Here is a 13,558-nt window from a genome sequence, read left to right as displayed (position 1 = left end):
GATGCCTAGCAATATATATATTTAGAACTTACCTAAAACAACAGAGCCTCCAAAATAGTTTCTTCAAAGCACAATTCCAAGATCACACATTTAAAATTCAAAATATCTATTCTAAAAGCCTTCAACTCAAAAAAAAAAAGCACTGTCTAAAACCATGTTTAATGTATATGCCATGATTCTGAGATACTACAGAAGGAGCTGCTGGCACAGATGGATAATGTATTACATTGAAATCAAATAGGAACTTGAGATCCTATTAATCATTCAATACTTTTGTGTTTTAGGCAGAAGTTTTCTTATTTTTCAGAGGGAAACTGAGGGAAATCTTTTTTTTTTTTTTGCTTTGGCTACAACAAATTTATTTGTATTAAAAAGCACTGGACACAGAAAATGTTCTATTTAGGATATTAGAAAAATCAGGCAGAGCACATATGCAACTAAGGCATTTCTTAGGTTTCCATTTAGCTGTTCTAAAACACGTAATTTCAGTATTTTTGTACCCCAAGCTTCACCATGTCTTCTTTGTTAAAAAAAAGTCTTTATAATCCTGTGGCAGCTATGGTTTAACTCTTTTTATGTTAACAGGATTTGTTTTTTTCCCAAATGGCAAAACCACTGAAAAGCACCCTTTTTTCTGTGTATCATTCTACATACAGCTAAAAATTGTACAACAGAAAAAAGAATGCTGAGGTTTTAGATTTGAAGGTTTTTCCATCTGTAGCCAGCTAATAACTATGAAAGCACAGGTGTCAATCTTTTAACCTAAAGGTAAATAAAGTAAAACATTTAAGTAAATGGTTCCACGAACATTTCATGACAAAGGCTTTTAATACAAACATTCATGAACAATTTCAGGGAAAGGAATTTCATAGAAACATTCTGCTAGCTAATGAAATGGTTGGAATCAGCTACCAAGAGCTATTACATCACCTATGCCACCCATGGTTGTAAATCGTAATGGTGCTAAATTTTCACTGCTCTGCAAGTTTTTGAAATAATAATGAATCTAGGATCTCCCAGACTCAAATTATGAACAACAATAATAATAAGCATTGAGAATTCCTACTTTATGATAGTAAACATTTTAAAGGAATAACAAACCCAAGTACAAAAAATTAATGCCTGATGTAAAGAATTCATGCTTGAACTGTAAGACAAAACAGCCCAGAATAAAATGAATTAGCTACGTATTCAGTGAAGAAAATCTACAAATACTTGATATTTATTAAAAATACCCATATTCACCAATTATCTTATATGAACACATTCTTTCCCCACAGATGGCCTAAGTGCAATAAAGGGTTAACAGCAGCTCTGGGTTGCCCCAAACTTACACATTCCAGAAGTCTTTAGGACTGGCCCCTGAGAAATAACCTTTGAACTCTTGCAATATCCTGCCTCATAAGAATGTCTTAGCATACCTGATGCTTTGGCCACACCAGATGGCTTATGCTAACAATGTGATTTATGGTGAACACCTGTTTTCGTTCACCTGGGGCCCTGGGCCAGCTGTATTAGTTCAACCTCTGGGTGAGAAGGGAGGAGGGCTAGAGTAGCTAAGGTCAGTCCTGAAGGCTCCCTGACCTCCAACAAAAACCCTGGACACCAAGGCTGAGGTGAGCTTCGCTGGTTGATAACATTTTACTCCTGTTGTCACACACTTTTGCTGGGAGGCACTATCTGTGCAGTTTCATTAGGAGAGCACAACTGGAACTTTGTGTCTGGTTTCTCTTGGACTCTGCCTCATGTAGCTTTCTCCTTCGCTGATTTTAATATGTATCCTTCTGCAGTAATAAACTGTAACCATGAGTAGAACAGCTTTCCTGGGTCCTTGAGCCTTTCATCAAATCATCAAACCTGAGAGTAATCTTGGGGACCCCTGACACACCTGTAAATCCAGTAAGATTCTTATTTAATAAAGAAAATTTCTTCATTTCCAAAGAGGCAGAAATGATTTTACACACTCACAGGAATGCCTTCTAATATATGGATTCCCTTCCCACCAACAGAAAGGATAAATAAAGGTGGTGGCTTCTGGCCAAACGTAGAAAGTTACTTGTGCTGATTGAAACAAGTACTGCCCCGCTCCTACCAGCTTCCTTCTTTTCTTCAATCAGGAGCCATGTTACTGCCAGAAAGTCTAGGAAATGGAATCATTAATGCTCTTACATCAGTTGCTACTACTAACCTATAGCTGGGAAGAAAAAAAACTTTCTCAATCCTTCCATCCTTAGGTTAATTTTATATACTTAAAAAAAAAGATTTCTTGCAGCATGTGGTACTGAATTGGTGTCCCCTGCATTGTTTCTTAACCAAGGGACCACCAGAGAAACCCCTAATTGTTTATATACGTTTAAAGAAAAGGTGTGTCAGAACCATCTTGCCTGGCCCAAGAACTCATTTTTGAACACTAAGAGGTATACAAAGACACTCCATCAGCCAGGAGCTGGTCAAAGGTCAGTCATTTCTTGAGAATGTGTAGGAGTAGGACGCCCCAAGTTCACTGAGTTAACCCTTTACTGCACAGAGGGATGAGTTCCATAAAGGACTAGTAGGTTGAAGTATCACCAAGAATTATAGTATTCAAGAGCTCTCTTTAATTTTCACCTTACCCAAGTGGCTAAAAAAAAAAATAAAGAGAAATCAGTATTATCTTCTTGACTGATTGGCAGTTGTTGTATAGTGACAAAGGACTTTACCAAATTCTGTTACAACACAGCTGCCTCAATGGTTTCATCAGCAAAAAAGGAATAGCGATAACCTATCTCACAAGGATGTGGGGATGAAGTGAAACATCTATTCAGAAGTCTTATTTTGTGGTATCACCACTCAGGATATATTGATAACGTTGAGCTTTTTCAGATACTTGAGATTTCAAAATTACCTGGTTCTAGGTACTCAACACTTCTGCAAGGATGAGATTTAATATACTTCAAGGCATGAACCCCAGAAGGTGCTAGAGGAACAAATTAATTAAAAAGTTGTTCCCTTCTTTCACATTCCCGGGTTAGGATACATTTCTTCAAAATAGTCAATGTGTGGAGGTTGGAGTATGTCAAGGGCAGAGAGTACCTGGGAAAAGGAAAAAAAAAAGCAAAATTTAGAGGGAAAAAAAAAAAAGAACCAAAATATGACATAAATGCAAAAAAGTACTCTTAACTCATTAATGATTTCAGGCTTCTTATAACTGCCCACTGAGATGAACTAAATTTATCAATCAAGAAACACTGAAACATTAAGATAGGCTTTGTAAAATTACTATCAAAGACAATTTTAGCTACAGCAATACAAGAGAGGCAATTGGGATATACCACATGCTACCAGAACCCCTGCACAGGAGAATGCTGGAAAGAAATGTCCTATTTCTAACAGTCGGATTCGCTCCAAGAGCCTGAGAGCTCTATCTACCATTCACCCTATATTCCTCTGTTCAAAAATGTTTACTATGTGTATTTTATCTGGTAGGCATTTTGGAAGGCTCTTCAGTAAAACTGATGAATAAAAATAACCACCCCGCTCTTGACTAGGGGAGAGGAAGGCATTAAATAGTTAACAAAAATGGAGCTGTGACATTTATTATTATGAAGGGAAAAAGTACAGAGCAGTGGAAGAAAAAGTTTCCCTGAAGGAACACTAAGAGTTGCAGGGTGAATAGGAGTTGGTCAGGCAGTGTAAAAGCATTGAGGCAAGAGAGAACCTGGAGGAGTCTAGAAACAGAAATGCCAGTGCTTATGGAACACAGAGGGTGGGAGGAAAACAGACTGGGGAAGAGAAAGGCAGGAGTATATCACACAAAATCTCTTTACATTACGGTAAGGGTTTTGCATTTTATTCCAAGTACAGAAAAAGAAGTCACTAGGGTGGGAAAAAAAAGACTTTAAGGTATCTGAAATTCAAGTCCTTTATAAAAGCTGTATACTACCAATGTGACTTCTGCCATAGAAATATAACAAATAGGCCTTCTTCCCCTACCAACTGTCTACCAACTCCTTTAAGCCCCATCTATGATGTCACACCTAAGAATTGAAACCTATCTTGCTAATGAGAAATATCAGACTCAAAGGATACAGAAGAAGGTATTTAACAGAAAATAAATTTTTATTTATTTAGTATAAGTTTATTTATTTAGTAGTACAAGTTCATATTTCGTGATCTTTAGCTTAGTTTTTCAAGAAAAAATGTATTCTGGAGAACTTCAAACATATAAAAGTGGGCAGAATGATATAAAAGAACACTCATGTAATCAAGACTTGGCCTTAGTAGTTATCTACATGACCTTTCTCCATTCATCTATACCCTCCACTCTCCCTGTATAATTTTGAGGAAATTATCAGCTATACATCAGTAAATATCTCTAAAAGCTAAAAACTTTTAAAAAGTACAATGAACAAATCTAAAAATTTAATGTTTTTCAACACCATCAAATACCCAGTGCTCAAGTTTCTAAGTTTCTTATTTTTTTGGTGGGGGGGGGGGAAGTGTTAATCTAAATTAGGAGCTAAAGAGGATTTACATATTATGGTTGATGCACATCTAGCAAGTTTTACCTATAAATTTCTCCTCTATTTCTTTCTCTTTTCCCCTTGCGATTTATGTATGGAAGAAACCTTGTTCACTTTATTTTACTATTTTTATTTATTTGGCTGTTTGGGGTCTTAGTTGTGGTACACAGGATCTTCGATCTTTAGTGTGCGAACTCCGAGCAGTGGCATGTGGGATCTAGTTCCCTGACCAGGAATTAAGCCAGGCCTTCTGCATTGGGAGCACAGAATCTTAGCCACTGGACCACCAGGGAAGTCCCTTGTTCATTTTAAAGGTTATTATTATTATTTTTTTAGCCAATAATTTGTTACTTTATAAAGTTTTTAATTAAATGAAACCTTTATTGAAAAAGCCTTCACTCACTTAGAGCTTCCCTCATAGCTCAGTTGGTAAAGAATCTGCCTGCAATGCAGGAGACCCCGGTTCAATTCCTGGGTTGGGAATATTTGCTGGAGAAGGGATAGAGTACCCATTTCAGTATTCTTGGGCTTCCTTTGTGGCTCAGCTGGTAGCTGGTAAAGAATCCACCTGCAATGCAGGAGACTTGGGTTCGATCCCTGGGTTGGGAAGATCCTCTTGGAGAAGGGAAAGGCTACCCACGCCAGTATTCTGGCCTGGAGAATTCCATGGACTATATATATATAGTCCATGGGGTCCCAAAGAGTTGGACATGACTGAGCGACTTTCACTTTCACTCACTTTAATACCAGTTAAGTATAAAGGTTTTAAAATAGTTTAGATGTTTATAAAGAGTATCCTTAGTTTATAAAGAATATCTGTATTTTCTTTCTGAATTAAAATGTTTATACTCGGAAATCTTGGTATAAATGGAAAATAACAGATTTTCCAGTTTCTTCAAAGAATAATTTTTACCATATGAAAGATAAATTACTTCATTTCTATATTTTTAAACACCTATAATTAGCTGGTGTCACAAATTCACATAAATTCATTTCTCATTATGTGATAGAAAAATTTTTAACATGAATATTTGATGCCTTGAGGAAGGCAGTTAGAAATTAGTGTTTTACTTGACATCTTTCGGACTCTAAGCTCTGTATCTGAACAACATACATCCTGTCTTGGGGGGAAACAGAATGCAGTGAGTGACAGCGTCCATTAGACAAAGCTATTTTACACTTCAAATCTATCTGCTATAATTAGAGGTTATCTAAAGGAAAGTGACAGCCATACATTTTAAACCTTGATAGAGAAGAATGAGGCTTTCTTACTCCAAATTTTATGAGGCTTTCTGCAGAACAGCCATATAAAATAGGGTTAGACATTTGCGCCAAAGCATTTAGCTGTGATTCTTAGCTTTGAAGGTATAATACTTTAAATTCTGTCTGGAATTTTTTAAATGCCCATTGTCTTATATTCCTGTTTCTTCTACCTCAAAATGTTTATCAGATGACAGCATTCAGTGTTTCCAGGTGGCAAAAACAGTGCTTAGAGATGATTCAGGAATCTCAGAAGCGATGTAAATGAGTTAAGTGAGAAGGAACATTAGCAGAGTTTCAAACCCCAGACTTAATGCCTGACTATTTAAATAGTCCAAGTACTTCTATAACCCTTCTATTATTTATGGGAATAAAGTATATGAGATTAGCCTTATGATGTAAATAGGAGGTCACCTGTAAAGAGTCAAAGTATCCCAAAATACCACAGACTCAAAACTCTGAGGATCTCAAACACACAAAAAGCAAGCTGATTGTCTAATTTAAAAATGAACTAAAGCTCCGTCCTGAAATAATGGTCATTACCAGTGTCTCAGCACATTTCTCAAATCTTTTAAGAGTTGAACAAAAGCTCATTGTGGTAGCTGCTTTTCAGAATTTTAACCTCTGTGATGTTAGAAGATTCACTAAAATTGGTTACATTAGTAAATGGCGTAGTGGGTTTTTAAGTTAACCCTTTATCAATAAAACAATTGCTGTAAATAATCTCAATCCTAAATGTAAAGACTAAAAATTTAACTGTTTGTGGAATTCAAATTTAATTAATTCAAATCCCAAATTTAAGCAAAGGAGGTCCCACCACCTCTCCATTCTCTCACGTACCCCTACCCCCAATAGATTTTAAGTTGTTTAAGGTAGAGAATGTTACTTTTTTGAGCTGTTACAGTAAAATATACAGATTGTAGTGTATAATCTGAATAATTTTTATACACATAAAGTATACAACATGATAAAATTTTATTCCATGGTTAAAAGCTAGATCAAGAAATTAAGGATTTCAACATCCCAGAAGTCCCCCTTTGCTCCTTTCTAGTCAGAACCCATACCTGCCCAGAGGTTACCACTGATCTCACTTCCATCACCATGGATTCCTTTTGCCTGTCCTTGAACTTTACGTAAATTGAATCATAAAAAATCAAGTCTTTGTATATGGTTTCTCTCATTTACTGTTATGCCTGTGAGATTGACCCATGTGTGAATCTTCACCCTTTTTAATGATGTGTAGGATAACATTGTATCAAAGGAATATAACACAAAGTATTTATCCAGAGTACTGCTGGCAAACTTGGGGGTTGTTTCTAAATGTTATTACGAATAAAGCTGCTATGAACATTTTTGTACATGTCCTTTGGTATATATATGCAATCATTTGCCTTGGGTATACCAAAGAGGAGAACTGCTGGGTCGCCGGGCAGGTGTATATTTAGCTTTAACAGAAACTGTGGCAGAGAACAACCAATTCTGACTTCGTGTTGACTGTTTCTTTGACTTGCTGTGCGTTGCTGTTGTTATTATAATCATACATAAAAGACCTGTCTCAGAGGACCCTGGCCTTCTGCCTGACTGTTAAACTGAAGTGCCTTTGTTCAGCTCACAGAGATAATGTGACTCTGCCCACTGTGAATGGTTGCAAGAGATTAACACATCTCTTCCACAGGCAGGCCATTCCAGTAGATGTTTTACAAGATTCACTTTACTCCCTCACTCCCTCTCCCTCTCTGTTCTGCCTTTTGACTTTAGTTCCTCAGCACTTTTCTCTCTGGTTCTATAAAACAATCTGGCATCTAGATCCCAACAAGATGGTTACTTTGAGACATTAGTCTGCCATCTTTTCGGTCAGTTGGCTTAAAGCCATATTCCTTGCCTCAGCACCTTGTCTCTGATTCATTGATCTGTAGTGTGAGGAGCAGAGCAAGCTTGGACTAGGTAACAAATAACCAGTTTTCCTAAGTGGTTTTACAAATCTACGTTCTTACCAGCAACAGTAAGCTTCAGTTGATTCACATTCTCATCCACAGTGGGTATTGTCAGTCTTTCACTTCAACCATTCTGGTGGGTATATAGTCAGATCAGATCAGATCAGTCAGTCAGTCGTGTCCAACTCTTTGTGACCCCATGAATCACAGCACGCCAGGCCTCCCTGTCCATCACCAACTCCCGGAGTTCACTGAGACTCACGTCCATCGAGTCAGTGATGCCATCCAGCCATCTCATCCTCTGCCGTCCCCTTCTCCTCCTGCCCCCAATCCCTCCCAGCATCAGAGTCTTTTCCAATGAGTCAACTCTTCACATGAGGTGGCCAAAGTACCGGAGTTTCAGCTTTAGCATCATTTCTGTGTGACCCCAGAGATGGCAGCCCACCAGGCTCCCCGTCCCTGGGATTCTCCAGGCAAGAACACTGGAGTGGGTTGCTATTTCCTTCTCCAATGCATGAAAGTGAAAAGTGAAAGTGAAGTCGCTCAGTCGTGTCCAACTCTTAGCGACCCCATGGACTGCAGCCTACCAGACTCCTCCATCCATGGGATTTTCCAGGCAAGAGTACTGGAGTGGGGTGCCATTGCCTTCTCCATTAGCATCATTCCTTCCAAAGAAATCCCAGGGCTGATCTCCTTCAGAATGGACTGGTTGGATCTCCCTGCAGTCCAAGGGACTCTCAAGAGTCTTCTCCAATACCACAGTTCAAAAGCATCAATTCTTTGGTGCTCAGCCTTCTTCACAGTCCAACTCTCACATCCATACATGACCACAGGAAAAACCATAGCCTTGACTAGACGAACCTTTGTTGGCAAAGTAATGTCTCTGCTTTTGAATATGCTATCTAGGTTGGTCATAACTTTCCTTCCAAGGAGTAAGCGTCTTTTAATTTCATGGCTGCAGTCACCATCTGTAGTGATTTTGGAGCCCAGAAAAATAAAGTCTGACACTGTTTCCACTGTTTCCCCATCTATTTCCCAGTATCTCACTAATCTTAATTTACATTTCCCCAATGACTAACAACTTTGAGCAATCTGTCATAGGCTTATTAGCCATTTGGTTATCCTACTTTTGGTGAAATTCTTAAGTCTTTTACTGATGGGCAAAAATTTTTGATTTGGAGGAGCTCTTTATAAGATATATAATGTTTGGATACAGAATTTACAGTCTGAAAAAACATCAAGTAAAATATTTATTTCTAATGGTTTTCCTCAAATGCTAAACATTTATTTAAAAAATTGTTCTATTACATAATAAATTCTGGAAACAAGTTTTTTTGCTGGATGATGTCTGAGGTCTGTCTTTTCTTTCTCTTAAACTTCTGTGTTGCACATACTTAGTTGCTTCAGTCGTCCAACTCTTTGCGATCCTTGCCCGCCAGGCTCCTCTGTCCATGGAATTCTGTCCAAGAATACTGGAGTGAGTTGCCATGCCCTCCTCCAGGGAATCTTCCCCACCCAGGGATCGAACCCAGGTTTCCTACACTGCAGGCAGATTCTTTACCATCTGAGCCACCAGGGAAGTCCCTTAAACTTCTGATGAGCATCAATTTTTAATGTCAATGGTGTCCTAGTTAACATTTTCAAAAAAAATGGTCAAAGCTTTACTTGTCTAGTTAAGAAATCTTTGCTTATCTCAAAGTCGTGAAGACATTTTCCTGTGTTTCATTCCAGAAGCTTTGTTATTTTACCTCTCACATTTAAGTCTGATCCATTTTGCATTAACTTATGTATATGTCATGAAACAGACCTCTTTCATTGTTCTTGTTGTTATGGTTCAGTTGCTAGGTCGTGTCTGACTCTTTTGCGACCCTATGGACTATAGCCCATCAGGCTTCTTTGTCCATGGGATTTCCCAGGCCAGAATATTGGAGTGGGTTGCCATTTCATTCTCCAGGGGATCTTCCCCACCCAGGGATCAAACCCTTGTCTCCTACATTGGCAGGTGTTCTTTACCACTGACCCACCAGGGAAACCCAGATTTTTTCAAATGGGTATCTAATTGATTTTGATTTACTGAAATGGCCACCCACTCCCCTCTGGATTGCAGTGGCACCTATCTTATAAATCAGGTGAATACATATGTGTATGTCAGTTTATAGACTCTATTCCATTTATCTGTCTATCTTTGTACTGCCTTGATTTTTATAGCTTCATATGTTTCAATACCATGATGTCTGAATCTCCAAATTTGTTTAACTTCTTCAAGATTGTCTTGACTAGTTTAGTTTAGGTCTTTTCCATTTCCATAAACTTTAGAATGTTTGTCAATTTCCAAACATACATACACATAAAACCCTGCTGGGATGCTCATTGGGATTACCTTGAATATATAGCTGAACTTGGGTAAAGCATGCATATTAACCACAGTGAGTATTTCAGTCCATGAATATAAGCTACTGTATTATTAGAAATGCATCAAGAGTACCACAAGATTCAGGCACAGAGCAAACAAAACCAAATCCACTGATAAGTAACCTATTCTAATTATCCTTTGCCCTTTCATACTCCTTAGCAGCAGAACCATTAGCATTAATAATGTCTGTAGCCAAACAGCTTGTCGGCATTCAGAGAAGGGTCCTATTGGTATGATTCTTTTTCCTACTTATGAACCCAGAAAGGCCTTGTTTGAGTTTAGTCAGACTATACAAAGGAAAACAAATGATTCTTCTTTGCTTTCTCTACCTCCTCTTTGGCCTCCTCTACTCCAGAACTAAAAGGTTGGGAAGAAGTAACTCCAAGAAAGATCACTGAGGCTATCACTCTAGACTTCAAGATTTCATATCTTTTTCCTGTCACTTTCACTCACTCATTTACTCTTCAATAGACTGTCTACCTACTGTGTGCTTAGTGTTATTACCTAAGGACAAGAAAAACCCAAGAACTGTATAACAAGGGCTCGTGGCAGGAATCAGTGGGTCCGAAGGAGGCTCTGGATGGGCTTTAGAGGGCTAGTTAATGTCTAAAATGAAATAAAAATTGTGTGCATATGTATTTTTCCAAGAGGGTACCCAGCATTCATCAGGTTCTCAAAGACTGAAAAAACCTTCAATCACCCCTTTTCCATGCTGTTAAAATGACAACCATGTCTGTGAAGTAGAGAATATACAGTCACAGCTCAAATTCTGACTAGATACTACAGAGATGCTACTAAACTACTAAACAACATCGATCTTTAGAAAGTTAAACCCATTTCTGGCACCCTAAGTTACTACATCGCAGTGAACTTATCCTATAAGATGAACAAACTTTAAGGGAAAAACAATGTGTGTGTGTGTGTGTATCTCAATCAGTCAGATCACCTGAAATCAATGAATATGATACAATGACTTTGAAGGTTCTGTTCAAAAGAAAATCCAAAGTCTTCCAGGACTCTGCAGCTATTCTCTGACACATACAAAGTCATCCAAATTAAAACCCAGCCTTCCTGCAACAGCCAGGTGAATCTTTCTAAATGCCATTTTCATCATGATATTCCTTTCTTCTTCTTCTAGTCAATCAAATATTAATCTCAAAAGGCTCATCTTAAGGTTTACCTTCTCCCTGTTAAAATCATCTTTGAGAGTCTAAGTCCAGGACAATTATTCTCTTTTTCTTAATAGTATAATACTTATCTGTCATCTTTCACCTGAGAAGCTTTAAAAAAAGTACTGCTACCTGTAATCTCAACCCCAGAGATTACAATTTAGTAGGTCTAGGATGAAACCCATGAATTTGCATTTTTTAAGACTTACATACTTTGAGGTTTCGTTGCCCAGCTTTTCACTCTGCACAGAGCAAAGTGTCCTGTATTAATGTTTAACCATGCAGGTAGTCCTCCGCCAGCACTGTTACCACAGTATTTATCACATTACTAAACTCCCCGAGGGTAGCAACCCCTAGAAGCTGATGGAGTTTAGGGATATAGGATGCGCACAATAAATGTTTACTGAAGTAATGAATATGGGCTCTGAAGCAAGACAGATTTAAATTCCAATCTTGTGCCACCTTGACCTTGGGCAAGTTACTTAACTCTAAGCTTTGGTTTCCTTCTCTGCAGAGTAGGGATAGCAAGCCCTACCTGACAAGATTTTTACATATTAATATACATAAAGCATCTACATACTTCCTGACAGTAACAAATGCTCAAGCATCTGGTCTACTTCCTTTAAAAAAGGACCATATTTTAAACTTTTTTTTTTTGGTATTCTCCATATGACCTAGCACTACACTCTGTACACAGGACACAATTAATAAACATCTGTTGCCTTAACTACATCAAATACCAGTTGCCTCTTAGATTGGCATTCCAAACATACCAGGTATGCTGGCCCAGAGATACTTCTGTAGATTTCAGAGCACGGCATAAATTCATTATGTATAAAATAGTGGTGCCATGATGTCTTCAGCTCCAACTATCTGCCTCACTTTCGAACATTCCCAAAGAAGTCACAAGCACTCTTTTATGACAGAGCTCAGGAGCTCCGAACAGTAGTTGCTGTGTGTTAATATGTGTGATTTTCAAAAACGCAGTTTGTTTCTTTTCTTACACTACTCACTCTGACACTATCTCTGTAACTTAATTAGCTACTCCATAGGAATGAGTCATGAGCAAAGATAGTAATATATACAGATAGTGGCCTATTACACCACCCCTCCTTTATAAAAGAAGCCAAGATAGGTCCAAATATAATAAACCATTGAAACCTGTAGTAAGTGAATTTCTGATGCCACCTGAAAAATATTTATTTCCCACGGATCCCTTTACTTGAGTCTCTGACAATGTATATATACGGTGTGTAACTCTTTGATGCTGGGTTGGTATTCACAAGGCAAATTTGAGAAATAAGTAACAAAGTGAGCACTAGACATCTATCTAAAATCATTTCCAAAATTTCAGGAACTAGTCATGAAATAGCAACTGGAATGATGTTTTGAAAGTTACTGAAACAAACATACATTGTTAAGCAGTTCCAACTGAATAAAAGACAAAACAATAACTTTCTAAAAAAGTTTAAGGAAAATGGATTGGGGGCGGGGGAATCAGTAAAATGAAATATGTCAAACCAAGGAGCTTCAAATAAAAACACATTGTAAGTCTGATATTCCCAGTTTTACCAAATACTTCAAACTTCTATAAATTTTTCTCTTAAAGTGTGATTCACACTTTGGCCAAAGTTCTTAAAGTTCCTGTGCAAACCAGCAGTCAGATTCACAAGCAATTATTATTTTTCTGACTTTTATTTCAGCAATTAAAACAGCACAGGTTGAGAACCAAATGCAGAATTTCAGGCAGTTTTTCTTTTCATATGAAATTGAAAACTAACAGTCTAACACTAACATCCGCCAGGGAAATTTTACATATATCAAACTTTTAATTCAGGATTAGTTGAAGAGAAGCTCTCTCAAACCACTATGATTCTCTTTCCCCATGAGTCCTGACATTTCTACACAGAGCAATAAATAAGATAACCCATATTATCTTTAAGAGCTGTATTTTTTTTTTTTTTCCAGAGGAAAAACTTTTTCGTATATCTTTAACTCAACTCTGATTTAAAATACTAAAAGATAAAAATAAGGCATTTAAAATCAGGGGCCAGTTACTTCTATTTAAATCACTCAGACTACATATTATACTCTATTTTTACGTCGAGTATTAGCACTGTTCCCAAGCTAAGTTTTAACATTTGCTTTATATCAATTAATATTTCTGTCAATCAATAAATCCTAGAATTCATTTAAATTTGCTCATTCACAAAAAAGGTCTATTTTGTCTCAGGTTTCCAAATCCCTTAATACGGTAATGTACCCTTTTTAAGTCTCTTC

General features: G+C 37.5%; 1 protein-coding gene across 1 annotated transcript in view; it reads right to left on the bottom strand.

Annotated features, from left to right (window-relative positions):
• Window positions 1-13,558, bottom strand: part of NLK (nemo like kinase) — a 129,841-nt gene that overhangs the window by 47,500 nt on the left and 68,783 nt on the right. Inside the window, exon 3 of the mRNA XM_027519671.1 lies at window positions 3,017-3,072. Coding sequence (XP_027375472.1) covers window positions 3,017-3,072 — 56 coding nt within the window. The remainder of the gene's footprint in view (window positions 1-3,016; window positions 3,073-13,558) is intronic.

This window comes from Bos indicus x Bos taurus, chromosome 19 (genome assembly GCF_003369695.1).
Source record: "Bos indicus x Bos taurus breed Angus x Brahman F1 hybrid chromosome 19, Bos_hybrid_MaternalHap_v2.0, whole genome shotgun sequence".
NCBI classification, from domain to species: domain Eukaryota; kingdom Metazoa; phylum Chordata; class Mammalia; order Artiodactyla; family Bovidae; genus Bos; species Bos indicus x Bos taurus.
This window is presented reverse-complemented; position numbering and strand designations above follow the sequence as displayed.